At 39.2% G+C, this 26,545-nt stretch overlaps 1 protein-coding gene and 1 long non-coding RNA gene across 4 annotated transcripts in view; both read right to left on the minus strand.

Moving 5' to 3' along the window:
- The window catches only part of LOC146654426 (uncharacterized), a 419,743-nt gene that overhangs the window by 141,071 nt on the left and 252,127 nt on the right, over positions 1-26,545 (minus strand). The gene's annotated exons all lie outside the window — the stretch shown is intronic.
- stim1a (stromal interaction molecule 1a) lies at positions 65-26,525 on the minus strand. 3 transcript variants are annotated; one of them, XM_085379323.1, is made up of 14 exons: positions 26,351-26,525; positions 25,540-25,675; positions 22,508-22,638; positions 18,989-19,103; positions 16,298-16,409; positions 15,853-15,968; positions 12,772-12,949; positions 7,228-7,405; positions 6,312-6,479; positions 5,972-6,072; positions 5,603-5,832; positions 4,708-4,788; positions 3,730-4,150; positions 65-3,314 (listed from the first exon to the last, which is right to left on the minus strand). In XM_085379323.1, exons 2-14 carry the CDS (start codon positions 25,661-25,663, stop codon positions 2,837-2,839), a joined length of 2,433 nt encoding a protein of 810 aa, XP_085235449.1. In that variant the 5' UTR covers positions 25,664-25,675; positions 26,351-26,525; the 3' UTR covers positions 65-2,836. The 3 variants fall into 3 exon arrangements, with proteins under 3 accessions (XP_085235449.1, XP_085235447.1, XP_085235448.1); XM_085379321.1 differs by lacking the exon at positions 4,708-4,788; XM_085379322.1 differs by lacking the exon at positions 4,708-4,788 and having other exon boundaries at positions 4,087-4,150; positions 26,351-26,524.

Raw genomic sequence — 26,545 nt, forward strand, 5'->3', positions numbered from 1 at the left:
AAAAATTCAAAAAGAATCTACAGCAGGAAATCAAAGTGCTGTGTATTAGGAGAAGAAGCTCACCTTTCATTCAAAATAGTTTATTGCTTTCATGCAGGAGTGCCATCAAAGTTTAGACCACAACATTAGATGCAAAATGATTTTTTTCCCTGTACAAATATACTGTAGGTTTTCATAAATAGAAGCTCAAAATAAAGACAACGAGAAAAGTAGGGTGAAGGACTTAAGAGCTTAAGCTGATCCACTCTTTTAACCCAATATAGGTTTCGTTATGACAGTTGACATGCATCAACGTTACAGTGCATTATACCGGGAGCAGACAGACACACTCACACATTCAGATGGCATAATCAATTTACAGCTCTGTCGTGCAAAAAAGGTACAAATGACACTTTAAAAAAAGTACCAGTAGGAAATTGTTATTTTTTTTAAGCTCGTCTTATTTTTTAAAATAAAATATTTAAACGTGTCTTATAAATCCAAACCACCTGTTACATTATGAGGCTGGGGGAGACTTCTTGTGTCTTCTGCAGCACTTTTTGGTTGTTCGTTGGTCAGGAGCACCCTAAGTGTACTGGCGTCCCTACTACTTTAGTAATTACCTACAACTAGATGCATAGTTTTGTGCTCAAATGAAGCAATCAACATTAAAACTGGCACAAGGTATTTTTTTTGTTGTACTTATCTGAGAATAATTATTTGTTACAAATGTAAACATACGGTACTGATACAGGATATACCCTCGGACATTCAGCATTTCATCTTTGAATATACATTACTGTATACATCATGCACTTTTGTCTTCTGTGCAAAAGGGGCTCAAGGTTTAGAACACACTACAAATACAAAGGCCTCTGACAGAAATCACAATTTGGCACTTTTACATGATTGACTTCCTGCCTCCATAAAACGTTAACCAGAAGTGGTTACAACTTTAAATTTTCAGTCTTGTACAGAGCAAAATACTTTCCTTAATTATAGCCCTTACCAACAACCAATCCTCACTGAAAAACTGCTGTGGATCTTTTAATGTCCACTAAAAAGACAAACAAAATAATAAAACTAAAAGACAGGACAGCATAGCCCAATCCACATTACGTGAAAATTGTGGGATCCTGGTTAACCTTCAAGGGGCTATTCTTACAAAACAAACCCAAAGGTGTACATTTTCTTATGATATACATGTGTAGAAAGCAAGCATCTCTAGCATTTTCTTTTCACAATGTGTATCCTAACTTTAAAATTAAATACCTAAAGATACCATTGCATTTCATGGCTGCCACTTCAAACATTTTGGTAATTTATTGCCTAATAAATTTTTTTTTTCTATATACACCCTATTTTTAGTCTTCAAACACCTGATAACCGTATGGTTCAGTGAGGGTGTGTGTAAACCCCCAGTTTAATCAGTGATAGTCCTTAAGATAAGCTGGATATTTCAGCAAAGAGAAGAGACATTCTTCACTCTCCCATTTTTCAAATGCACTAAAACTCAAAACCGCAAAAGGTCTGATGCTGGTCCTTTAGATACTTTGCAAGAATTTACCTCTAGGGTGCAATATAAATACATTTAGACCCAGCAGTTAATGCTGATACACTAGGACAGCTTATTAGGGCTGTTCTATGTGGAAAAAAAGATAACTGATTAATATTCTGAGAAAAACATTAAAACCCTTAATAATTATCTTTTATTTTATCTTTTTAAAAATGTGGTTTCTATTGCTAAACAGAAAATGGCCAAGTTGAGGCGTGATGCAAGAATAACTGTTACACAAAAGCATCTCATGCAAATCAGTATATTTCTTCTGAATAACCCAATAAACAGCTATACTTAATGTGATATTATGGGCTCCCAGATAGTTGCTGACTGCATCTGAATAATGTCAGTAGGAATAATAGAAGCAAAGCACCATCTAGTGTGATGAGATTGCTTTACAAAAAGAGGAACATTTTTATTTTTCTATATTTGTGATTTCAATGTGAGACTATAGTTTTTGGGGTTTTTTGCATTCATTTTAAAAAGAAATTTTCCACCTAAGACATCATAAAAGTTAGGATTTTTTCTTTTTCAGAGTATCACCCCCTCCCTGATCCTTTTTTATTATTTTTTTATTATTATTATTCCCTAGAATGGCCCTAAGAAGGCATCGTAATATACTGAGTTCAAATAGCAACACGCAACATTTGTTTTTACAGCCAAAGGTAATATACAGGAGCATTCTAATACACCTCTTGTATTTGAAGATCCCCTGAATGTGTCATTTTCTCCGCAAACAAGACATCAACAAAAAGAAAACAGACAAAGTGTACCCATCATTAAAAAGAAAATAGTCAGGAGTGCGCATTCACTTTGGACTTGTAGGTGTTTTGATAGTAATAAAAGAAACAAGTGTTGTCTAAGCAGGTTAACAACAAGAACCAAGCAAACACTTAGAGCATTCGAGTATCTGTCAAACAAAAGTGAAGACATGCAAAATGTTATAGATTGTAGAACAAGAAGGAAAAAAAGGAAACAACGAGTGGGAGACATATTTCCCTTTGACACTGGCACAAGTTCCTGCAGAATAAATAATACTTTACATTCCAATATACAAACCTGCCCATTCCCCACATACTCAACATTGACCAAGTGTAAGCAGATAAAGCTGGGTAAAACAGTCCACAGTCTCTCAAAGTAGGTGTTGTAACCTACAAAAAGATTCAATGACAAAAAATCTTGCCATCATGTGACCATTAATGAACCCCCAAAACTAGAAACTAAAAAAAACATAACAAAAACAGGTTAGACAGAGGAATACAGTCAGACAGCTTTGGTAGCCCATAGTTCATTTAGCTTTTATTTCCTCTGTTTTTTGAAGATCTTGAAGGTATGTTTCTTACGGCTGGCAGCTGAATCTGTGTCTTCTCCTGTTGAACCACTATCTTCCTCTAGAGGGCTCTTCTTGGAGGACAGCTGTGGGATGCGGCTGTTGGCTTTAGCTCCCACCACTCCTACCTGCCCTCCTGTTGGTGATGGTGTGTCAGGTTCAGTGGAGTTTGGGCTGAGTGAGCGAGATGACTCAGACAGACTGTTGATCTCTCCCAGGCTGTACACCTTCTTCATGAGTATGGGGCTGTCGGGACCTCCCTCATGAACACGGGTCCCTCCATTGGGGGTGTGAGCATGCAGTGAGACGGCATCATCTGCTCGGTTGGACAGGCCGTGCATGAGAGAAGTGGGCTTGATTAGGTGGCCTTTGGAGCTGTAGGCAGACAGTCGATCACCAACTTGTGAAAGGGACAAAGAGGAGTCTGAGTCGGAGCGATTTAGATCCCTGCAGGAAGAAAAATTCACAAGTTAGAGAAGGAAAAATCAGATCCAAGGAATGTTTAAAAGCAGCTTTGCATGCTTGAGTTTATCTACACTATGCCTTGAAAGTCACGGACACGCAGGGCACAGGCTGGATAGTGCGGCTCCACACTTGTTAGTTGAGCAGGCAAAGAACAGGAGGAACACTGAGAGGTTGAAAGAGAGTAAATGCAAAGTCTCTGTAATGGCTTAAAAACAGCAAAGGATGAGAAATTTTATAAAAGAAAAAAAATTACAAAATAAAATGGAAACATAACAAAATGAATATACTAAGGGAAGTGTATCTACTCTACATGTGTTATCAAGGTAAAACCATGACAGGTGGTGTAAAAACACCCACGCACATGCAAAGTGTGTGGAGAATGGAGACAGATGGGTACCCGAAACTGTCGCTGCACGAGGAGTGCACTTTGGAGACATCTGAGAATGACAAATCAGGAATAGGATCCATGGGCTGGAAAGAAGCATGGTATGCATGGGAATGAGGGGTTGCACTGCCACCCACAAAGCTGGGTAAGCAGGAAGAAGATGAGGATAAGGATGATGACGACTGAGGAATTTGGCTGGAAGTAAAGATTATGGACGGGTGAGAAACGGCCGAGGAGAGGGGAGGCAGAGGGAGACAATCGAGCTGCCCAAACGAGTGGCTGCGTGAATGTCTGAAGGTAGCCCTAGGCCTCGAATGGTAGGGGGTTCCCTCGCCCTGCTGCCCTGCCAACAGGCAACTCTCTACCAACCTCTGGGAGCCCAGGGCCAGCTGGGGATCAATGTGGCGTTGGCGCAGAGACATCATACTGGGAGCTGTTGGCACAAAATAACAGCGGTAGTAACATTAACATAAAATAAATGGCTGATGGAAAAAGTGAGAACAATGAGAAAATTACTGAAAAGATGCTTTAGTCTTTGGAAACGTTACACATTATTAAATATAAAAATACACAAATTTTAGCCTCTTTACTCCACAATAGTGATGCATATCAGTAAAATCCCAACACTTGTTTAATCTTTCCATCTAATAAAGGCAAATTATAAGAATATAATAAGTTTAAATAGGAAAAAATTGTTTCTTTAAAAAAGAAAAATACAAAACAATAGTGGAGTAGAAAAAAGGGGTTTGTCTGGAGGAGGGGCAACATTTAGGAGGAGGATTTCAATACCAAGCAAGCAACTAAGGTCAGGTCAGGGGTGTTTTTAAATGAAGGCAGCATGGAGAAGGTTTTTTTTTTTTTTTTTTTTATTACAGCTGGGTCCATCTGGAGCATACTGCCAGTTAAAATGTATGAAAACTCTTTTTAGGCAAAAGTGGAGATGGGAAGGTCAGACTGAGGACTGAAGTGGGGCATGAATAAATGGCCAACCAGGATATTTCCACACGGGCTGACAGTCTGAACCAATGGACCACAGGTCACTAGCTCGCCGTTCCAACAGTCGATTGCCATCTGTAGTTGGACCAATGAGACAGCAGTGGGAGCCAAATACCAGAGAAGTGGTGGAGGGAGAGAGGGGAGTGAGACAGGCAGTGTAATTAATGTTGATTAAACACTTGTTCACTTGTGCAGCAAATTGGAGCTCCAGTTACCTAAACCCATAACCTAACATATAAAGTCAAATATGGTTTGAAACCGACATATGTATAAAAATGTATGAATTCTACAAGAACTGTAAGGTGTGTAAGAATTTGAGTTGTGTTTTTTGGTGTTCCTATCTTGGTCCTAAATAGGAATATAATTCTGGCAGTGACTACATCTGAAGTATTTCCTTTTTTGGCATCCTTCGAAAAAAAAACAAAAAAAAAACTGATCCAACATATCTATAACACGTAACATGACACAAGCACTACAAATCGGTCAACACAAAAAATTGTTCTCTTTAAGAAGTATATTTTTCTTTGGGTTTCAGTTTCCAGAGGAAAATCATGGCAATCTTCAGTTTCAATAATTTACTGAATGAAATAAACAAATGTATCCAAAATAACAGTTAACAAAAAGGCAAGTGGTATCGTGTGTAAAACAACAAGACAATTATCTGAATTTACATAGTGTGAAGTGTAAAACACCATTCAATACTCATTTTCGACATGTCTAACCCCCACTACCGTCAGCACCATGGAGGCAACAATAATACATGTAGCATTAGGTCCAAATTGTCATGTGAGCTGATTTTTGGATTTCCCAAGCAGAGCCTTGGAGGAAGGTTTAGGGATTTTTTTGCTAATCCCCACTGAAAGGCTGAGCGTTTCGGAGGAACTCTTACATGGCAGAGTTCCGGGTACGATATCCTCGTCCATGTCGTCCATGTCGTCAGACATGATGAAGTGCTGAGGTGTAGCTCTGCCGCCCATGAAAGTGGGGTCGAGGTTGAGGGCCAAGGCCAGTGATGGGAGGCCTGGATTGTTGACGATGGTAAAACCCGTTAGAATCTCTATCTGCTGCCAGCGATGCAGCCTCTCTCGCAGAGCAGCGGTCACCTCGCCAAGGGCTTGTCTGCAAAAGATCAGAAGAAAGTATTTAAAAGAAAACTTTGCAAAGAGGAGAATGTATGAAATGTATGTATGAAATCATCTTTCCTCAGCTTTTATTTTTTAACAACATATCAACGCACAATTAAGAGTCTCTAACTTACTTGGCTGCTAATATTTTGTGGTCCACATCATCCAGGGAGGAGCTGTGAGCCACATGGAAAGTCCCAAAGAGAGTGTTCCTCTTTTTCTTTATCTTCTCTGCCTGCGAAAGCAAGTGACCAAGGACTTATCAAGGTAAGCAGGAGGAAGTGGAAAGTGGTGCCCAGGTTACAACAACTGACCAAATATTTAAGAACAGGAAAAGCTTCATGGGTAATGAATACAGAATTTGTGGAAGTTTACCATTTTTGGATATTAAATTATTAGCATAAAGCTCTATCTTTATGATATTCTATTTGTTTAACATACACAAGGAAATGTATATATATTTTTCATGCTAACCCCTTCTTTGGCCACCAGGAGTTGCCGTTCGGCATTTTGCTTCTTGATGTTGTAGTACTGCACTTCCACCTCATGGGTGAGCTGCAGCCATTTCTGTAGAGACTCTGGTGGTGACCAGCTACTCCGTGACTCCAACTCCTTCTCTGCCTTCTTCAATGCCATGCGCACCTGCAACAAGTTTCAACTATTAGCCATACTAGATGAGCACATAAGGAAAAATGGACCCACAATCTGCCAACAATTTTTAGCCTTTTCCATATCCACAAATAACCCAATCCCACACACTGAAAGCTCAGATGTAACCTCAAACCTGAATAAAGGTGTCTACGTAAATGGCCCCCCATTTTCAAACATGAATTTTGGACAATTTATGTAAAATCAAGTCCGAACATTTCCATAGTTGCCCCTTCTCAACTGCACACATCAGGAGAGTCTCGGCATCACGCAGGTTTGGCCACCATTTACCTGTTAATTACCTATATCCACGATTACCTGCACTATTCTTTAAATGGGTACAACTGGTACTACGCAGCAGGGGTTTCAAATCTAGTAAAGTTCAGGCTTGTATTTAATGAAAACAGCACATATATGGACTGTAGAAGCCCTGCTTAATCCCAAATTAGCAGGACAGTCAAATGTGACAAAAGCATCAGAATTAGTGCACTGTGATAATCCTCCAAGCACAAACAGTTTCACTTATGTACGTGGGCTGAACTGTGCTGCTTCTGCCAAATTCCAAAGGACAAAGACTTGAGTGGGTGTATTTACACTATAGCTAGTGTGAATCTGAAAGACCTAAACATACTGTGCCGATGCCACCTTGGAAGTCTTCTTCTCTATTTACTCAAATTCACTGCTTCTACTTTGTGGACTACAGATTGCGTTTAAATGTAACTGATCAGACTGCAACCATTACCTGTTCGAGCTCTTCTTCTGCATACTTTTGGCGACTCAGCTCATTCTCTGTGCCTTCACGCAGCTCTCTCAATCGTTGGGCCTCCTGCTTAGCAGCGTTTATCTCATCCCTCAGCTTCTGCTCGAGATTTACCTTCTCTACTTCAACTGTTCGATGCTCCTCCTGGGCAATCTGCAACCTAAGGAAAAAAGGACCAAAGGTCATGCTCAATTTTTAGTCAGTGGCTGCTTACTAAGCCCAAGCAACTGAAGCCATGTTGGAGCTATTGTTATTTTCTATGAACTATGGAGATGTGCTTAGGTTTGAGCAACCCTGGTCAAAATTTCTGTTACAGATTGTTGGCTGTCTAGCAGTCACTGCTCTTTTGTTGTCTAATCAAAAATTTTGGATTATATTTAAATCAGTGGATTGAGAGGGCCAAGGCAAAACATTCAGGTCGATCCTCTTGAGGTAGTCCATGGTGCATTTTTAGGGTATATTTAGGATCATTATCCGGTTGTATAATCCAGACTCTTGTCATCTTCAGCTTTTAGCAACAGACTGCTCCCAGAATAAACTGCCTTTATATTATTCAGCTATTTAGTACATTCCTCCCTCTATCAGTGAAAATGTTCCATGTACCACTGGCTGCAGCACAAGCCCAAAGCATGATCAATCAACCCTTGTACTAACAGTTGGAAAGTTCTTTTTGTGTAACTGTAGCACCCTTTCATCTCCAAACATACCTTTGCTCATCACAGCAAATAAGTTCTATTTTAATCTTATCCTCCAACCTCAGGATTAATTTCTAGACTGTATCAGGCTTGTTTAGAGGTTTATATGCATGGCTTTAATGCTGAATTTTGTGATAAGCAAGCAGGATTTTGAAGACTGCACAGTGGAAAAAATGCACCATCAGTCTGCCAAGGATTTTTTTAGTCAAAGAGAAATTTTGATTTACCTTTCCAGCTATCCTAGTAGCATCAGTTTTTTTCAGTGTTCCAGACCTTAACTTGACCACCACCGATCCTGCTAAATACCATTTCTTAATTAGGTTAAATGCTTTGGCGTCTTCAAAAAAGGCTTTTCCTGCCTTCTGGGCAGTGCTCAGTGCTGCACCGGCTTAAAGGAGCCCTTGAGTGCTAGTTGTTATGACAAGTATTAGAGAGGCAGAGGATTTATAAAGCTTTGACTTTTGGTAAAAGGTACCTGGAATCAAATTTTAAATCTTTTGTGTTTCTTGTTCTTTTTTACTCAACAATTGCAAAACACATTAAGGAGATAGTTTTCTCTCTGACATTATTTCTTTTAGAAAGTTTATCTTGTGCTGAAATCAACAGAAATGTTTACTAGGGGTGCCTAGATTGCATGCCATAGTAGGCATTGCATCAGCCATGCATCACCAGAAACAGCTAACATGTAGAAGAGCAAAGGACTGTGGTCAGCTGCTAGGCAGCTCACAATAATCTGACATCAGAGGAAGCAGAGCCAAGAAGAGAACAGCTGTCAGGATTTAAGTTTAGAACAGTACAGTGTGGCACCCAGTGCTCCTGTAGAGTTCTGAACATGCAAGTGGTGGATATAATTAGACTAGCCTTTAAAACAAAAACAAAAAAAGGGAAAAAAAAAAGCCTTTGAAAGCGGGCTTGTCACCAATAACACGATTGTTTTCACTGAGACACACACCATTCCGATATACTCTCATCTGTAACCATTCAGGTCCAACTAAACCCGTGATGTGGTTACATTTATGCAGGACTTTGTAATATTTTTCAATTGAAAAATGTCACTGGGCTTGATAGCCTGATGAATATGACAAGTCCCAGAACTACAGTACTACATATACTGTGATACAACAAAATAAATGCTGTTGTTTTCAAATTTCTGTTTTGTTGTTTTGTTAAACATGTGGCACAAGGGCAGAACGTACAAACACATTTCAGTCACCAGGGAGCAGCACTTTCCCCCACTGAGGCTGAACACAACAGCAGAAGTAGTACACAAGTGCAGAGAATTGAAACTTGATCCAGACCATGAGCTATGGAAAATGTTGCTGGTGGGCAGTCCTGCTAATGCTTTCGACCCTGACCTCTGCCATTCTCTAGCTAAAATTTGAAAGCACTGGCTGAGTAACAGTGTCCACAGAGTAGATGCCAAATTCTGTTCCTGAATAAAATGACCTGAATTACAGAGCTTAAAGAATGCAGACACAATGTCTCTGCAGACTTTGCAGGTAATGTTACTGAATACACACTGATATTATAAGACATACGTAGCCTTATATGCCCAACCTTTAAGTTTTTTTCACATGCAATACAAGCTGTCCATGTCACCTGTCCTTTTTCAGGCCTTTCATCTGCACACCACACCCAAATTCAAATGTGGGTGAATTGCATCAGAGCTGACATGTTTAACAGTCATGCTTAAAACACTCGCCCACCAGTGAAGGGGGAGGCCAGGTCAAAGAGTGTTGTAAAAGTCACCCAGGAAATCCAGCTCTCGTCACAACCTCCTTACACTGTCTCCCAACAGTGAAGCCATGTTTGGACCAGGCTACTTGACAGCATCGCAGGATCTGCTTAAAGGTATGGAAAGAGAGCAGCTGGCTGCAGGGATCAGTAGGAAACACACAACTAAAGACAGAGCACAAACCTCTCAAGCTGCTGATTTTTGTGTGGCGGTCTTATTGAAACAAGCATGCCTGAAAAACCTGCTGCCTGTCTGATAGCCTATTATACCAGAACCTGCATATTCTTTGGCATTCATATTGCCTCAGAAATGCACACAATACCCATGCTTGCACAGTAATGCAGCCCTATAATCCTCATGACCTCATACTATTGGTTTTGAAATGACTTGACTCAACAAAAGTATTTGATCCCGTGGTCTAGCCTTTTCTGTCATAGCATTTATTATGCTAGAAAAAGTCGCATGCAGTATTGCCAAAAATAGAACGCCCTTTTTGCATGCAGTCACACTTTTGCACAAGCCCGCATGCTTTTCCTGCCACTCTAACCCACAATCCTCTGAGCCAACTACACATAAAGCAAGAGGGTCAAAGCTCAAAGCACACCGATTTGAGGCAGCTGCAGTTCCCACTGAAGCTCTCAACTTGCATTTCAGATATTTTTAATTAAATAGAATTTAAATGACCTCTATGGCCAAAATGAACTGAGTTGAAGTTTAAAATGCAGCTGAACAAAACACTGCTGAATTGTAACAGGCAAATTTTACTGCAGTGCTGAACAAACAAGCATAATTCAGGGATCTGAGCAGTTCCTGTAAAGCACTATACTACTATCTGCAGACAGACAAACTACTAATAAGTATTACGCACAACCATGGTGCAGACTGTTTACTTGCATGGGATACTAAATAATGTCTGCACTTGCTGGCCTTTAATATTTACTTAAGGTTTGCCACTGTGATCTGTAGAGGAGAATTAACTATGCGTATTTAGCTTAGCAAAAAAAGGAAAGTCAAAATCTACTTCAAAGATGCTAGTGGCAGGTGTTTTACAAACAGTCAAAGTATAAATCCACAGAGTCAACACAAAGACTAACTTGGCAGCGTCAGAACGACAGAGTTTGACCTCACTGATTTGTCCCCATTTAAGCCATCAGTTGCACTGTTTGTTGGAATTCAGCAGGAAACTCCCACAAAACACTTTTCCCTCCACCTAGTGTACTGAAAGGAAAAGGAACTAACAAAGAACATGTCTGTTACAAAAATATGCTGATGCAGGAGATAAAGGTGCAACTGTAAAAAAATCAAGAATCCATGACAGACACAAACATTAGTTTCAGTTCAGTCAGTAAGCACTGACAAAGCATAAAATGAATATTTCAAAAGCCTGTCTCTTGAACAGCCCATTTATCCCCCATTTAACATACAAACATTAACGTATGTGGGTAATAAGGGCAGTCAAAGAAAAATTTGCAACAAGAGTTCACCTCTCCCTTTGTTCTCAAGAATAAAGACAAGAATGTTACGCAGTTATGTGGCTCTTTCCAGTGGCCTGAGCTTATTCCTTTTTTAAATTTACCTGAAGATGACCTCTCCCCCAGTGGATAAACTGTGTTAGAGATGCAAAACCATAAAATGGGAATCTCTTTGCACCTTCAAGCTCAAAAACCTTTGGTTCATGTATCACGTCAAAACTGAGTTCAAGTCTCCTTGAAAGGCAAAATAGGATATGCACTTCAAAGCACATTCTGAGCATTCCTTCAGGTATTAGCAGGACTAAAATAGTTAGATTAGCCTTTCTTTTATTCACCAATTCATGTAGCTTTACTTTAAAACACTGAAATTTCATCTCATTTCAAATCTTAAATCACAAGACAGGCTGGAATGATCCGATGGCCAAAAAACTCCTCAGAGTATGAAATATTTTGCATTATAAGATATAAGAAAGGGCAAAGTATAAAACGTGCGATTCAAAAGTTGTTTTTTAAAGAGTTCTAAAATTCTAAAAGGTTTAGCCCTGAGGTTTGGCCACCATTTTACAAATTCCCAAGATTTTTCTCTTCTAAAAGAAAAGTGTGATTTTGATCACTGGTCCTTACAATGTGTACTTTTAAACAATTTGTCAGAGTATAGTCAGAAGTGATGGCTGGAGACTAAATTAAGAATTACCTTTACGACTACGCAGATATGGAGGCTATAAAACTGCAGCCAATGCTACCAGTAATAAGCAGTGTTTTAGTTTGTTAAATAAAGAAGTAAGCATGCCTTGATCACATGCATCTGCAGCCAGTTAATGTGTGACTTGCTGTGACATGCTCGTGTATGAAGCCAGAAAAATAAATAAAACAGCAGAAAAAAACCCCTCATGCAATCAGACAGCTTCACGAATGCATGAAGCAAACCTTCCACCATTGATCCAAAGACTTTGGCTTCACTAAATTAGTCACCTGCTTGAACATAAAAACGCTCCGTGGAATGGGTCCATAGAGGCCTGATGATAACTAAGTATAAACACATAAGTGCCCGGTGCTAGAGCAGGTCTGCCAGTCTTTTATAACATAACACAAGTTCCTATTTGAGAACAATGAATGCCATTAATCAAACCTTTCCCAGGATTGTGTGCAAACCTGGAAAAACTATATACAAATCCAAACAATCAAACCAGAAAAACATTGAAAGTTGACAGCAAAAGAACTAGGGAGTAACCCTGCAAACATGCTACAACGAGTCAGGCCGTTGCTTTGATTGTCATTCAAGGTTGGATATCAGCAGAATGTTCAAGTGGAAACTAAAAATCTTCTGTTCACTTGTGACCTCCACCATTTAGAATCAGTAAATGTTGGAGGTTTACAGCTCAATAAGCTAATAAGCTACTAATGTCAGAAATAACCGTTTACAGCTGATTATTATAGCACACAGTTTAATGTATGAGAGTTATCCTCAGACAAGTGGATGATGAGTTTAAATGTATTAAAAGCTCAAAAGTTCTCATGTGAAGACAAAAATAACAGTTTCATATTAAATCTAAAATGAACGCCATGTGCAGAAAATACAATTAAATGCAATAGAGCTTGTGTTGGTGTTGGGAAAAACCCTCACTTCTTTTGTAGGTCATGCAGACTCTGCTCAGCTCTCTGCAGGCCCTCTAGGTCCTTCATCATCTTCTTCATATGGTCCTTAGAGTAGCGGTTCTGGATGTAGGCAAACCAGCATCCACCCATGCCTATGACTATTGACACGACCAGCATGAAGTCCTTCAAGTGGTTATGTCTATTCACTGAATGAAATAAAAAGACATGAGGTTACATTTTAGTAAGACAAGAAACTAAGTCATTAAGCAGGCCTATAGATGAGGAGATGCATTTTGGTCAGCAACATGTATTATAGGATAAAGCTGTTTAACAACACAGAAATTTTACAAGAATGTGGTGTGAAACTTGAATCTCATAGTCATATTGCAACTGCTGTGGAGTGACACAAATAGAAGGCTCACCAGCACAATTTCAGGTTGCGGTGAGAGGGACCCAGTGCAAAAGACCACGATAAAGACAGCTTAACACGACCTATTTTAATCTGGGGAAGATGTGAAGCTAAAGCTCAAACTTTAGCTGCAACTATAAGTATTCATTGACGTTATCACTGTGAGGGTTTTATAGATTTTCAGAGTCACAATAGCTTGGAATCAAGTATCCTACTTGTAAGAACACATCCCATATTCAGATCCCTTTACAACCACTAACAGAATAACTTAAAGTTAAACCCAAGCTGGGAACTAACAACAGATATTTGTCATTTGATGTGTCGAAGAAATAACATGTATGTAGCAGCTAGCGTAGTTTCTCAAAGTTTTGCAAGTTACACAAGTTTTTCTTGCAAAACCTGAGTAGGAGTATACAGGAAAGAACAGTATACTTCCTGGAGTGAGACAAAGGGAAGTAAAATGAATATATCAGTAGATCGTGCCAGCTCGACAGACAGAACTTCTACAACACAAGCTGTAAATCTCAAGTACCTGTACAGCTCAAGTCTTATCAGTTCCACTGAATAAGTAAGAATAACAGGAATGCACTTTGCATACAATATATCCATATCTTTTTAGTCTGACCTGCATGTAGCCTTGGAGGGCAGAAACACAGTTTTTAAAATGAAGGCCAACACTGGACAATCCAGAAGTACAAGCCTGTAAGTTTTTTACCTATTCCAGGCCAAATATTTAGACCACCTGTCAGAATAAGATGAATAAACAGCAAGTTGTGGGCACTTGAGAACCATGCATAGTAACCACAGAATTTTAATCACTCTCTGCCCCTGCCATACATAGATAATGTACAGAATAACTCCTTTTACATTGATGTAAGAATAAAAGCACACAGATAGGTTTTTCACCTCGTTTTGATCAAAATGGGTCAATAACGTCTAGCTGACAGGCAACAGAAGAAAAACCTTATTTTGGTGGTCGCTCCTCCAATAATGTGACCTTGAGTAACAGATCTTTACCTCTTAAATGACCTGGAACACAATAACCCAAAATGAGTCATGCTTACTGAAATGCATGTCTAGTGCATCATAGTTCTTCACTGAGCACAGACGCCAAAATGAAAAACAGGGCATTATCTCTGAGAATGCAATTTCCTGATGCCACTCCTCTGCTGGGCTATTTATTGTAGGCAATTTCCTTTTACATACAGTGAACAAAACATTCAATTTCTTTCAGGAATACCACCAAGAGCGCATCAAGTGACAGGTAATTAGCCGCAGAACTGGAAATAACAGGACCCAAACGAGCTTGGGTTAATTATTACACATCTGTTGGCCAGATTAGGTGCAACCTTTTGTGCAGTGTGTCTTAAAATGCTGCTACGCTTCACAGTTGGTCAGTCTGGCTGTTAGTGGGACCCCCTGGTTTTGAGAGCTTGTCAAAGCCAGACAGCCCTTGCTAATGTCTTCCTGCGGGTGACTCTTACAAAACACATTCACAATGACACATGCCAGACACACACCACTACACACTCTTCCCCTTTCCTGTTTTTTTTGTGTGTGTGTGTGTGTGTGTGTGTGTATCTGTGTGCTTAAAGCAAATACCTGGTTCCACTGACTGTTTATTAGATTTTCTTTTTTTCTTTTTGACGTCTCATAAACTCTTCTAAATACACACCTTTACTCTACTTTGAAATTCCTGGGAAATAATTCTCCAGTATCAAAACAATTTTTTAAAAAAACATCTAAACTGCTGACAGGACATATGATATCGAAGACAACCTATCCATTGTGATGTTACAAATCCCTAAGGAGCTAAAAAAAAACTGAGAAACCCCTAAAGGATTACAATCTACAAGTGCAGAATTGGAGCAGAGATAGTGGAGAAGAAGAGGATGAGTGGAGTGTTTATTTGCCTCTGTACGCAGAGTGATGTGTCTGGAATACAGAGTAGTGTGGTCTAACAGTCTAAATCTTCCTGAGTCCCTGAAATTGATACAGGTGGTACAGGATTTCCTAAGCTTAAATGATAGCACTGGGTTGAATGAGCATACACCTTTCACAATTGTGGGTTATGTTGTTTATACTCGTACACTGTTGTGTCTGCGTTTTACTAACATGAGTCATGAGTGAAAGCCAATTAATCTTTAACAATAGTTAAATTAACTGGAATTCAGAATGGGGAGAAGACTGTAGGACTTACAGAGTCTATACACAGATTGTTACACCTGTCAGAAGAAACAAACACAAGCTAAACTGGCAAATTATGAGTTACTGCTTCAGTCTAATGAGGAAGCTAGCCACAATTACAGTCTATTACATTATGTTTCACAGAGGTATAATCCTTCCACTAATCAATACGCCACATTTCATTACCAAAGAGTTATTGAGATCTGCTTTGCTGTGATGTGTAGCGTTTCTGGAAAGGTGCTATGGCATAGCTACAGTTAAGATTTAGTGCAGTACTATAAATCAAGCATTGCATAGACCTGGTGACTCTGGCCACAACACTTCACAGGGACAAAGAGCGAATGAAAATGAGAGCAGTAGACCAAATTGGGCAGGATGTTGGTCATGTTGGTAATGAAACTTATTTTCCACAGTAAAACATTTGAACGCAAGAGATTCATATAGTAGACTGTCTGCTGGGGAAGCCGTGTTTCTAAAAGTCAGACACGACTTGCAAAAAATAAAGTTACATACTCAGTGGTGCTCCAAAGAGTACGGTGTCCAACGATTTGAGCTGCAACTTTTGCACATGGCTTCGATCCAAAATCTTCAGAATAGAGAGTGTCAGAGTGGTGTTCTTTACAGCAAGCCTGAAAGAGACCAGACGTGCATTCATTTCGCAGGAAGAAAGCGGGGGACACACACACACAGACACATACACAACAAAGATTGTAATGCGATCGCTTGACAAGTCCTTAATTCATCAAAGGTAAACTAAAGTAACCCATATCAAAATAAAACAGGTTAACAAAGACAGCCAATTTAATGACTTTAAAAAGTTGTATTAAGTACATAAAAATATCTCCACAGTAATAAGTAAACCAAGACACTTTATCACACACAGTGATGTGTAGGGTTCATAGATCGGTTCAGTTTGAAAAAAGAAAGAAAGGAAAATAAAGTCATGATGATGTCACACCTTGGCATGGCACTTCCATTGAAATTCATCTTGCGAAATGCATCCACATACTGTGGCAGCTCCACATAGCTGATGAGCCATTCCACCACCTTGTCCACTGTCCAATTATACACTGTTGGCAAAAAGAAGAAACAAAATATCCACTATAATTACAATTCTCAGTCTTTATTTTGCACCACATTAGTTGTTCCCAAAGCGACAATTATTCTTTCTGTAGCCCAAAATATAAACACTATGAAAAAAATCCAATCAAACTACAGATAATGGATCAATTATTTACAATGAAAAGTATTTCCTTCAACTCTTATAACAACCTACAAACAATAAAAAAATGTGACAAATACATTCTGCTGGTAAGACGAGTGTATTAGTAATAAGAGAGTGTAGCTGATTTATCGGTTGATCTTTGCTTCCACCCTCACCTATGAATATGAGTACTGGGTAGTGACCAAAAGAGTTAAACTGCGATGGAAATGAGCTTCCACCAGTGATTGGCTGACGCAACCTTAAAGAGAAAGTGAGGAGCTCGGCCATTCAGGAGGGGCTCGGAGTCAAACTTACTTCCCCACAGTAAGTCAGGAATCTATGGGCAGCTGACCAGCATGCCTTTCCAGACACCTACTAGGTGAGGTGTTCCATGCATGTGCTACTAGAAGGCGGCCCCGGGGCAGACCCAGGACACAAGAGAGATTAGATTTATGGTTTGGCTTGGGAATGCCTTGGTGTCCCTCTGGAAGAGGTGGAGGAGAAGAAAGTCTGGGCATCTTGGCACAGACTGCTGCCCCAGGATTAAGACCCAGATACATGACAGAAAATGGATGGATGGACATTCTGCTAACAAATATCATGATTGATATTTAAGACAACATCAGAACTTGAATCAGTCTTCACAGATAATAATCAATTGTAACTCAACAGGATTTCCTTTCTAAAACTTCCTGCTTCTAAATTAAAATACCCCATAAAAGCATGTCTGGCATTATAGCAGTGTTTGTCACTAGTGTTAGCTGTGAATACATATAAGACAAAGGATTTCTATAATCACAAATGTTCCAGATATAAAGACCAAATTACATGCCAGCTTGTCCTCCAGCCTCATTCGTTCTGTTTTTTTATTCATTTTATAATAGTAGAATTCATATTTATTCACGTTTCATAGAGAGAACTCAATAAATAGCTGCAGTATATTTTACTGTCTTGCTATTTTCTAACACAACTGTTTTAAAAGAGAAACTTTGACTGTAATCTTTCACTGTGTTTGAGGATGTTCAAGGAATCCTCCTTGTCAGTTAGATTGTTTTATTTCCTAAATGGATGATTCAGCTCATTCTCAGCCCTCTTCTCATGTGGTGTTCCCCACAGGCCTTCCATTGGGCCATCCACAAATACAGTGCTAGCTTCCACTGTTATGCAGATGATACACAACTTCTAAAGATTCAAGGAATCATGTGGACAGCTATAGCTTTCCAGCGACAAATTTAAGAGTCGTGTAGCACAACAGTTAGTCAAAGCAATCCAGAAAGGGAATTACACTTCCTTTCTCACGCCAGCAGTTGGTTAGATGACCTCGACTAGATAGAAAATGTTTCACTTGCTTAAAAACAGACTGAAGGCAAAAAATATATAATTCTGAAACCAGAAATAATTAAAGCATGTTTGAATATAGGGCAGCAGAGATTCAAGAGGGAAGAAACCAAGTGTTTCCTGATGTCTGATTCATAGACCTCAGGCAGTCACAACATCTGAAACTAAGTATTAACTATTACTGTAGCAAAGGCTGGAGTAATTTAACCAATGTTCTCCTTTCTAGCTACACTGTAAAAACTTATCTGAGAAACAGCTGTAACCTCATAAACATCAATTCATTTCAAATCTAACACTTGCAGCCGAGAAAAAATGCATCACTATTGCAACTGCATAATACAGGTTGACACAAAATGCATTGTTTGACTGTGTGCATACACATCCTGAATGATCTACGAGATCCCCGCAGCATAACATGCTGACAGGAATAATTGGGGAAGGCAAATCTGATCCCCAGCACCTGGCAGAGAGTCAAAACTGTGAGTTGACTAAGTTAATACATTGCTCCCTTGTACAATAACCCTGTTTCCTTGCTCAGAACCTCTAAAACTTTGTCAAGAAACTGCAATGCAGTGTAAGTCAGTACTGTGAACAAAACTGTGGTAAAAGCAGTCAGAGGAAAGGATGCTAAAAGGTGAGTGCCAGATACAGCACATGAAAGTGCTCTGAGTGAGTATAATAGAATACATTAGTATGGTTAGACATAGTCAGAAAGAAGTGTGACTGAATTTTGTGCTGACAGCTTCAACGATCTTAACTCTGGGCCACTCTGGCAGAACAGTGCACTTTGCTGGGCATGCAATCTTATCAACTACTTTGTGCCTTTGTTAATTGAGTGAAAGGGTCAAGCATGGATAAGCTGTAACACACACTTTCAGTCAGAGGGAAGCACATAAACCTTTATTTACAGGCATATAAAAGCTCTGCCATTCTCTGACTGGTAATCAAAGTCACTAAGACTGCTTCATTAAAAATGAAAATCACTGCTACAATATCAAACATTAAGTAGTGTTTGGAGGTATCAAGTATGCAGAAAAAGGTTTACAACATACAACTCTACATAGAAATGGATGTGAAAGAAAGGCCCTTTTTGCAACAAAACTGTACCTTCAGAGCCCTTCCATGAATTCCACAAGTCCTCCACACTGATGAACTGGTCATCCCCATGGAAGCTGTTATGTTTGGCCTTAGGGTCATGGTAGTTTAAATCTTCTCTCAGGAACTGCAGTATGACAAAGACATTTGTAATGGCTACAAACAAAAACCTTTTACAAGACTTGCATGACAAAATAGCTACACTGTTAAAACATTTGTTTTACAACTGCAATTTCACCACTGAAACTGACAGTGCATTCAAAACTTTGGCTAGCGTATTCTGACCAAACTTTGAGCACATCTTTAAGTCCTTAAAGTTGGCTTTGAAAGATGATACCTTTGTATATCAAACTTAGTTGCTTAATTGAAGTGGTGTGAACTTTGTAAGACAAAAATCAGACCCATTGTAATCGATGCCATGTTCTCCAAACTATCTAAACAAATGTTGCTGCTAAAAGGGGCGAGTGACATCAAGAGTGAAAGGAAAGGGAGTGTCACCATATATTACCTTGTTGATGTTGCTCCTACAATACAATATTGCTGTAGGGCAATCACTACAACTAAGGTATCGCCATGTTGTCATATGATAGCTTTGGAACTTGGAAAAAAAATGCAAATGCATGGTTCACACCGAGAGTGAAAACGTTAAGTCACAAACCCCATATGAAGATGAGGCTGTGGGGAAGAAACGGTGAGCTCTCAGTTAGGGTTTGTTTACATTTAGGCAGTAAAAGTACTTGGCTATGTTTAGAACGATATCATGAGTTGTGTACAAAACATTAGCCATATAGTTAAAAAAAAAAAAAAGCCTTTCAGACAGAACGCCATGAGGGCAAACTTCTCATGTTGCAAAGCTGTGACACCACAAAACATGATCACTTCTAATGAAACCATTACTACAAAGAGGTGCATTGCTTTGTGACAATGCGGAAAGACCACATTTGTAAATGGTGTTTAGGGTTTCTATTGATTGTGAGCACTGTGACCCATTTCACTGCTGTAATAGTTAATCCATCGTTTTAGTGCAATTAAATGCAACTCCTGTGGGATATATCCATTGCCTTCACTCGCTTAACATGAAATAAAACCTAATAAATACCTCACCAGGGATTTTCCCCTCATTATTTAATTGTGCAACACAGAATGCCATTCTCACTTTTGTTCAAAACTATTATACATTTAATCATAAAAACAGCTTTTTTTGTATTCCTTTTAGAATAAGACAGTGTCATGCTCACTAAACTGTACCAAAGACTGATCGTAATGTAAATTCCACTTGCACTCTCACTGAAATGGTAATTGTCCCTCACTTGCTTTTGGAACCACATTGCTGATTGCCCACTGTATTGTAGGCTAACCCACTCACCAGGTTTTTAAAAATGAACCCTACATAACATCTAGCACTCCCACAAAAGCAGAGTCATGGGTGAAAGACAGTAATAAGTCATGATGCCTTTCTTTCTTGATAGATTTGTGTGGGAAGATTTCACTACAGTGCAGCAAGATGTCTCTGCTGCAGGTGAAATACAGCACTCCCGAACATATTCAATGGAAAATTAGCAGGACCTGTATAATGTGACAGAGTCACCAAGGTTACTGTTAAGAGACCAGATGTACACTTTCATCTTGCTCGTAAAGAAAGCAACTCCCCACCTTATTTAATCACTGTATGATTAACAAGAAAAAGAGGGTTGTCTTGAAGTACTCTTCATCATCATTTTGAGCTTTCCATTTCTTGGCTAAAAGCCACTACACATACGATTGCTCACTGTGCTTCTCTTCATTATTTGCTTTAGGGGGGTTGCATGCCAAGTGCCCCTCTTAAAAGCAGTGATCGTGCCACCTGCTTTGATCTGGCCTCAGCTGCATAACACAGACTGAGCCCGAACCATACCTGAATCAAGTCACCAGAGGCGGCTTTCTCGAGGCCAAAACTTGTAGTTTACACTAAAGCTTACAGTGCAACATTGCACTACTGTACATATGCATATGTATTTTTTTTCTGTTTTGCTTATAATTTATGCTATTGAAGAAAACTACTGTACTGTGCAGTATTACTCTACCATAAGCACAAAGCAGATTGTGGCTTCACAAATCCCCTTTGTGCTACATTTTTTTAAAGAAACTGCAGCATAATTGTCTACAAATCACATGCAAGTTACAACAGGATTTAGTGCAAGAAATACTCTCCCACACCACACCCATCTTCATACTAGGCCTTCATTTGCATGTGTTGTTTTAGGACTGTCTTTTCCATGGTTGTGATTCTACTGTAATGACAAAAGCTGTCAAGAGTATTCAAAAATACCTTTGATTCAACTCTGACAGGCAAGGGTAGAAAGAATGCCAGCTATGCTTTCTAAGCCAGTAAATACACCAGGTTAATTATTTGACAAGGGAAAAAGGTATATCAGCAAGAGCACTGGCGTGCAACAGGATGAACCTACCAGTTAGACAGTCATTATCTGGCCACCTTTGGAGCAAAATCTACAAAATTTTAGATGACAGAGGGTTTAAAGTAACAGCATAGCCACTATATTAGGTACACTCATTCAACTAGGGCTGGGCCATATCATACCGTTCATGGTAATGCCGGTACAATGTTAGGCAACGATAAGAAAATAAAATATTGCGATAGAATATGGGTAAAACGTGCATGCGCAATGCTTTTGTTTTCATACGCACATGGCCGAAAAAGCATGGCGGCAACGGAGAATGAGAAAGGGGAAAGCGGATCGTTGAGTGAAACGGATGAACCAGAATTGGTTTGTAAAAATGCTGCAACTTCAGTGGTGTTTATGCAGAGCTACTGGTCCCATAGGCTCACCAAAATTGGACAGAAAAACCATGATAAGAAAACCTATGCCTGTTCTGATAAGTCGCAATTCCTACTGTGATTTAGATATTTGACTTTGTCAGAGACGATATGAAAGGATGGATCCATCCTACCTTGTATCAGTGGTTCAGGCTGCTGTTGGTGGTGTAATTGTGTGGGTGATTGTTTCTTGGCACAGTTTGTGGCCTTTAGTACCAACTGAGTGTAATTTATATGTCACAGCCTACCTAAGTATTGTTAATAGTACCTTTATAACCACAGTTTGCCCACATTCCAATGTGCAATGTCTGAAAGCTCAAATCCTCTCAAACTAGCATTTTGAGAATGACAATGAGTATATAAGGCTCCGAGCACTGTCAGCTTCAGCTCTAGTGAAGTGTGTCCAAGCCTTAGAACACTCCCTCACTAAGAGCAGGATCTCAGCTGGTTGTATCCCTGCCCCTCACTCACAGACTTCAGGAGAAAGAGCTCTCTTTTGAATTGTGAAGAGGGAAAGAAAGAAAAACCCCACCAAAGAAGGATGTCTTATTCTTAGAGCAAGTTAGAAACTGTGTCAGTGAGATAAAACACAAAAGATAACCCTTTGTATCAATATCACTTCACTTCTCCAACACAGAGGGCAGAATTGATATTGTTAGAGTATAGCAACACTTCAGTCTTGTTTAACTTAGAGGGCTTTTCAGGTTGTTACTTACGCCATCTGTCTCTACGACATCTACATTGCCGTTTGCATCATCATCCATCTGCTTATGGATATTACGGATAGCTTCAAAGGTGAGAAAGGCATTTTCATCCTTGCATAGTGGCTCATCAATGCGACAAAAATCTGGTGAAGAAACAGAAGTCATATCCACAAGTTGTTAAGTGACAAAGGTCCACGAATTCGTCGACTAATATTTAGTTTTTTCCTTATTCTACAATTACTAATTTACTTTTTACAATCACCAAAAATACCAAACAAACAAAAACAGACAAAAAAAGCACAACTGGATAAAGAGTAGATGTAACTATGCACAGATAAACAAAAAACATTTATATAACATTAGAGGTTTTTGTAAAAAATAATGTCTAAGATGTTCTTTTTTGCGCTTAGCACTTCATTTGTAACACTGCAACACTGTGATGCAATAAAGGCTAATAGCTTTTAATCTTGTGTGCACTTTCCTGCAGAAAAGACAGAAAACCTTCTCAATGTCCCCTGCTGAATTGGCTTCCCCACAGCACTCTCTTTAGCAAAGATAACTGAACTGCAACATTCCTTGGCTGCATAGGAAGGCTTGTTTATATAAGGCCTTTCACTTACTGCGGGCTGTTACAAAGGCAGGTACTTTTGACTGTATCTGCTACACCTATGTGTAGACCAAAAACAGACCATTCACTGAACTGAATCGATGAGTGTAGAGGCATCATAATTTTAGATGTCATTGTCACTATTCTGTTTAATGTCAAGAAACTCAGGTTTGCTATTCTACAGGCTTTAGTATTGTATAAAAATATCCGTATGTAGGACTCTAATTATACAGAAATCAAAATGGACATCTCTTATGATGTCCCTGCGTGCCCACTGTTTTCCTGTGTCACTTTGCTTCCTGAGGGATTACTGATCCTCTGCTAGATATGAGATGATGACGCCACTCCCATTAAGAGGAAAACATTTTTGCATGTGTGCAGCAATGGCAGATTTAAGAGTGTGTGTGCATTCCTTGATTGAATGCAGCACAGTTCAGGTAAACTTACAAGAACAGTACTCATGAAAGCTTCATATTCTATTGATTTCAAATCTATCTTCTAAATCTATCTTGTATGAACTATATGCAGCTCTGATCTCAGGTATATCTCAGACACTATTTTAACCAATGAAGGGAATGACTAATATTACAAAACAACAAGTTTAGAAAACATAAGTAAGATTAAGAAGCATATATTAAAGCAGTAAGCTTTGCTACACAATTGACTAAATTTTAACCACAAAAGGAAACGATGAAGAAAAGAGTTAAAAGAGAAGCACGCCTTGCCTGCATGCCAACAAGAAATAGTGGTCAAGACTTCCTTTCTGGGTCTGAACTTGGATTTTTTACAGCAACAACATACTCCTGGAGAAACATTTTTATGGAACTTTTTAATCACACTACAGATTACTGACAAAAACCTTGATTCTAGGTTGAAAACTGAGCAGTGTTGACTATCAGGCAAGGATTCTTCTTTTTGTTGTACCATCTTTCCCATAACATGGTGTAGCAGTATGCAAACATAACCGCACTTCCCCTTTCATAAATGAGCTCATGCAGCTTCATCATTAATCAATGACACCCACATTGTTTTTTTTGTTTTTTTCTCAACTATAACAGACTGCAGGCATTTGGCTTGCATTGTGCCGGAGGTTACAGTGTAATGCCCCCTCCTACTGATCAACACATCATACCAATCCTTGTTTTGTTAATTCCCAGAACTGGATGTTTTGACATGCAGGCTTAGCAATTAAGGACAGAGAACAGAGAGTAAAAATGTCACAGATTAATACCTGAAATAATTTCTGTCCATGATATTGTGTCTGTAAGCCTATAAAACTTTTTTAACTTGCAAAATGTACCTTATGGTCTACATGACAACACAAAAGATAGAAATAGGAAGGATAGTGTGGTTGAACTTCCGTGTAGTTATAAGTTCATTTGTGAGCATGCACGCTTTCAACTTTTAGCAAACTTGCAAAGCCACATACCACAAAGTGATTACTCACTTTCAACGTTAACACACTTTGCGTTAAACAAAAAAAAAAACAAAAAAAAACAAAAAAAAAACAGTTATTCTAGTAAAAAGTCTACCACCTGTAACACTCTCAAACACCAAACTTGGCCTTCTCTCTCTTTCTCATTTGGCTTGCAAACCTCCAGAGACACAAGATAAGATATTTGCATATATATATATATATATTTTTTTTTTTTTTTAAAAAGAGCTCAGGTTACTCACGTCAATCTGTGAGCTTCCATTTAGATGAAGAATACACCCATAGCTTTTCCACCCCATAAATCCTTCTTCCACGGTCTCCCATGATAATTTAGAATACCAGTCAAGCTTTAAAAATCACTGTCACATCAAGAATAAATTATATGGCACACTGAAATTTTTAGGAGAAAAATACATTTGAAGTGCATCATCTCTACTGATGCGTGTAGACGATTTGGGCAGTTTCCCATTTCACTGCACTGTTCAATAATAAAAATGCAGAAATGATTAATTCAGTGGTACTGGTTTGCTATTCAAAAAAGTATAGAAACGATTTACAAGGTAAAAAAATAAAAATCCATTGTAATCCAATAAAAAAAAATCATTAAACTAGCGGACTTCTAAATAACAAGGTTATAATTGGCTGGTGCGCCTTTGTCTTTTGTGCTACAAGTAGTTGGAAAATAATTATTCTAATCTATTATTTACTGGAAATAAAATGCCTACATTCACCCAATAGTCATTCTTTCCACTAATGTTTTTTTTTTTTGATGAACTGCTTATTGTTTGACTCAGTGGCTAGATCGAAGTAGGAGGACAGGGCTTAATGGCAAATGCCAGCCAGACTATTCTCAGCATGGCTACATTTAGTGCCTGCACACAATCGCAATGTTGTGACACAGACTGCTGTCCTCAAACAGGCGGTATAGTGTGTGTCAAGAGGGATACAATTACATCTTTCACGGTTTGCTATAACAAATTATTGCCATGATTGATTACTCACCTCGCATTCCATTTTCAGCAAGCTGACTGTCCACCGGTGTAGGTGAACTTGGCTTTTCAGTCCAACTTTCTCCAACGAGAGACAAACACAATATCCACAAGCTCAAGGATCTATGGAGCTCCATGACTTGTGTACGCTGGAAATAAGATAAGAGTCCATCAAACACTCTGACAACTCTTGCATAACACATTCGGAGTGTAGTGGTGGTATATTACAACATATGACCGCTTTCCCAGGGACAGGGAACTATGTTAAGCAGCTTATAGCACACCAAGAAATGCTGTTACATAAAGCTCACTTGTCATGTGTGACTCTTCTTCCTGAATGAGCCATCGAACAGTCATTAGCTTACTAATACCTGGTTGTAGCTAAGGTAACCTTTAAGCCATTACTATGCTGGTTTAGTTGGTATGTGGCCTTTTTATCCCTATAATTCCCCAAAATATCACTTCAGGAAGAGAAGTAAAAAGATTATGAGAAAGTGACAGAAGTCTGGTCCGTCTCGTAGTTTGATGTCTAAAAAGGGCTTGGCGTGCTAGCTAGCTAGCTCGACATCTCCGTTAACTCGACAATTGGGTGTAATAGCCTCCAATGGAAAAATAACAGTCTAACCCGCCTCATATAGACGCTTCTATAGTTTTCAGATGGAGGTGTTTATTTCACTGTCGACTTGCTGCATTTTCTACAGGCGCACATTAGCGACTGCTGACGTTTAGCTAACCACAAGAGAGAGCGCTACCGACGAGGGATTGTAGTTTTTAATCTACGCTGGATGCTACTACAGGCACACCACAACACAGGATAAAGTTACCTGTCATGTATTGGAGCAAGCAGGTCTGTCTTTTCAGCTCTCTGTTAACATCGCAAGAGACGACTGGTCCCGCGTAGCTTAAGCACGGCGAACTCCACCTCCTGTGAGAGGTCTCGCTCTTCCACCGACCGAGAGACCGAACCGAAAAAGCCGCAGAATGTGGACAGACGTGAACTGTCTTCCTCTACAGTGCAA

The sequence above is a fragment of the Rhamphochromis longiceps genome, linkage group LG14 (assembly GCF_057381845.1).
Source record: "Rhamphochromis longiceps isolate RC_006_pf linkage group LG14, R_longiceps_female_GT1.1, whole genome shotgun sequence".
Classification (NCBI taxonomy): Eukaryota; Metazoa; Chordata; class Actinopteri; order Cichliformes; family Cichlidae; genus Rhamphochromis; species Rhamphochromis longiceps.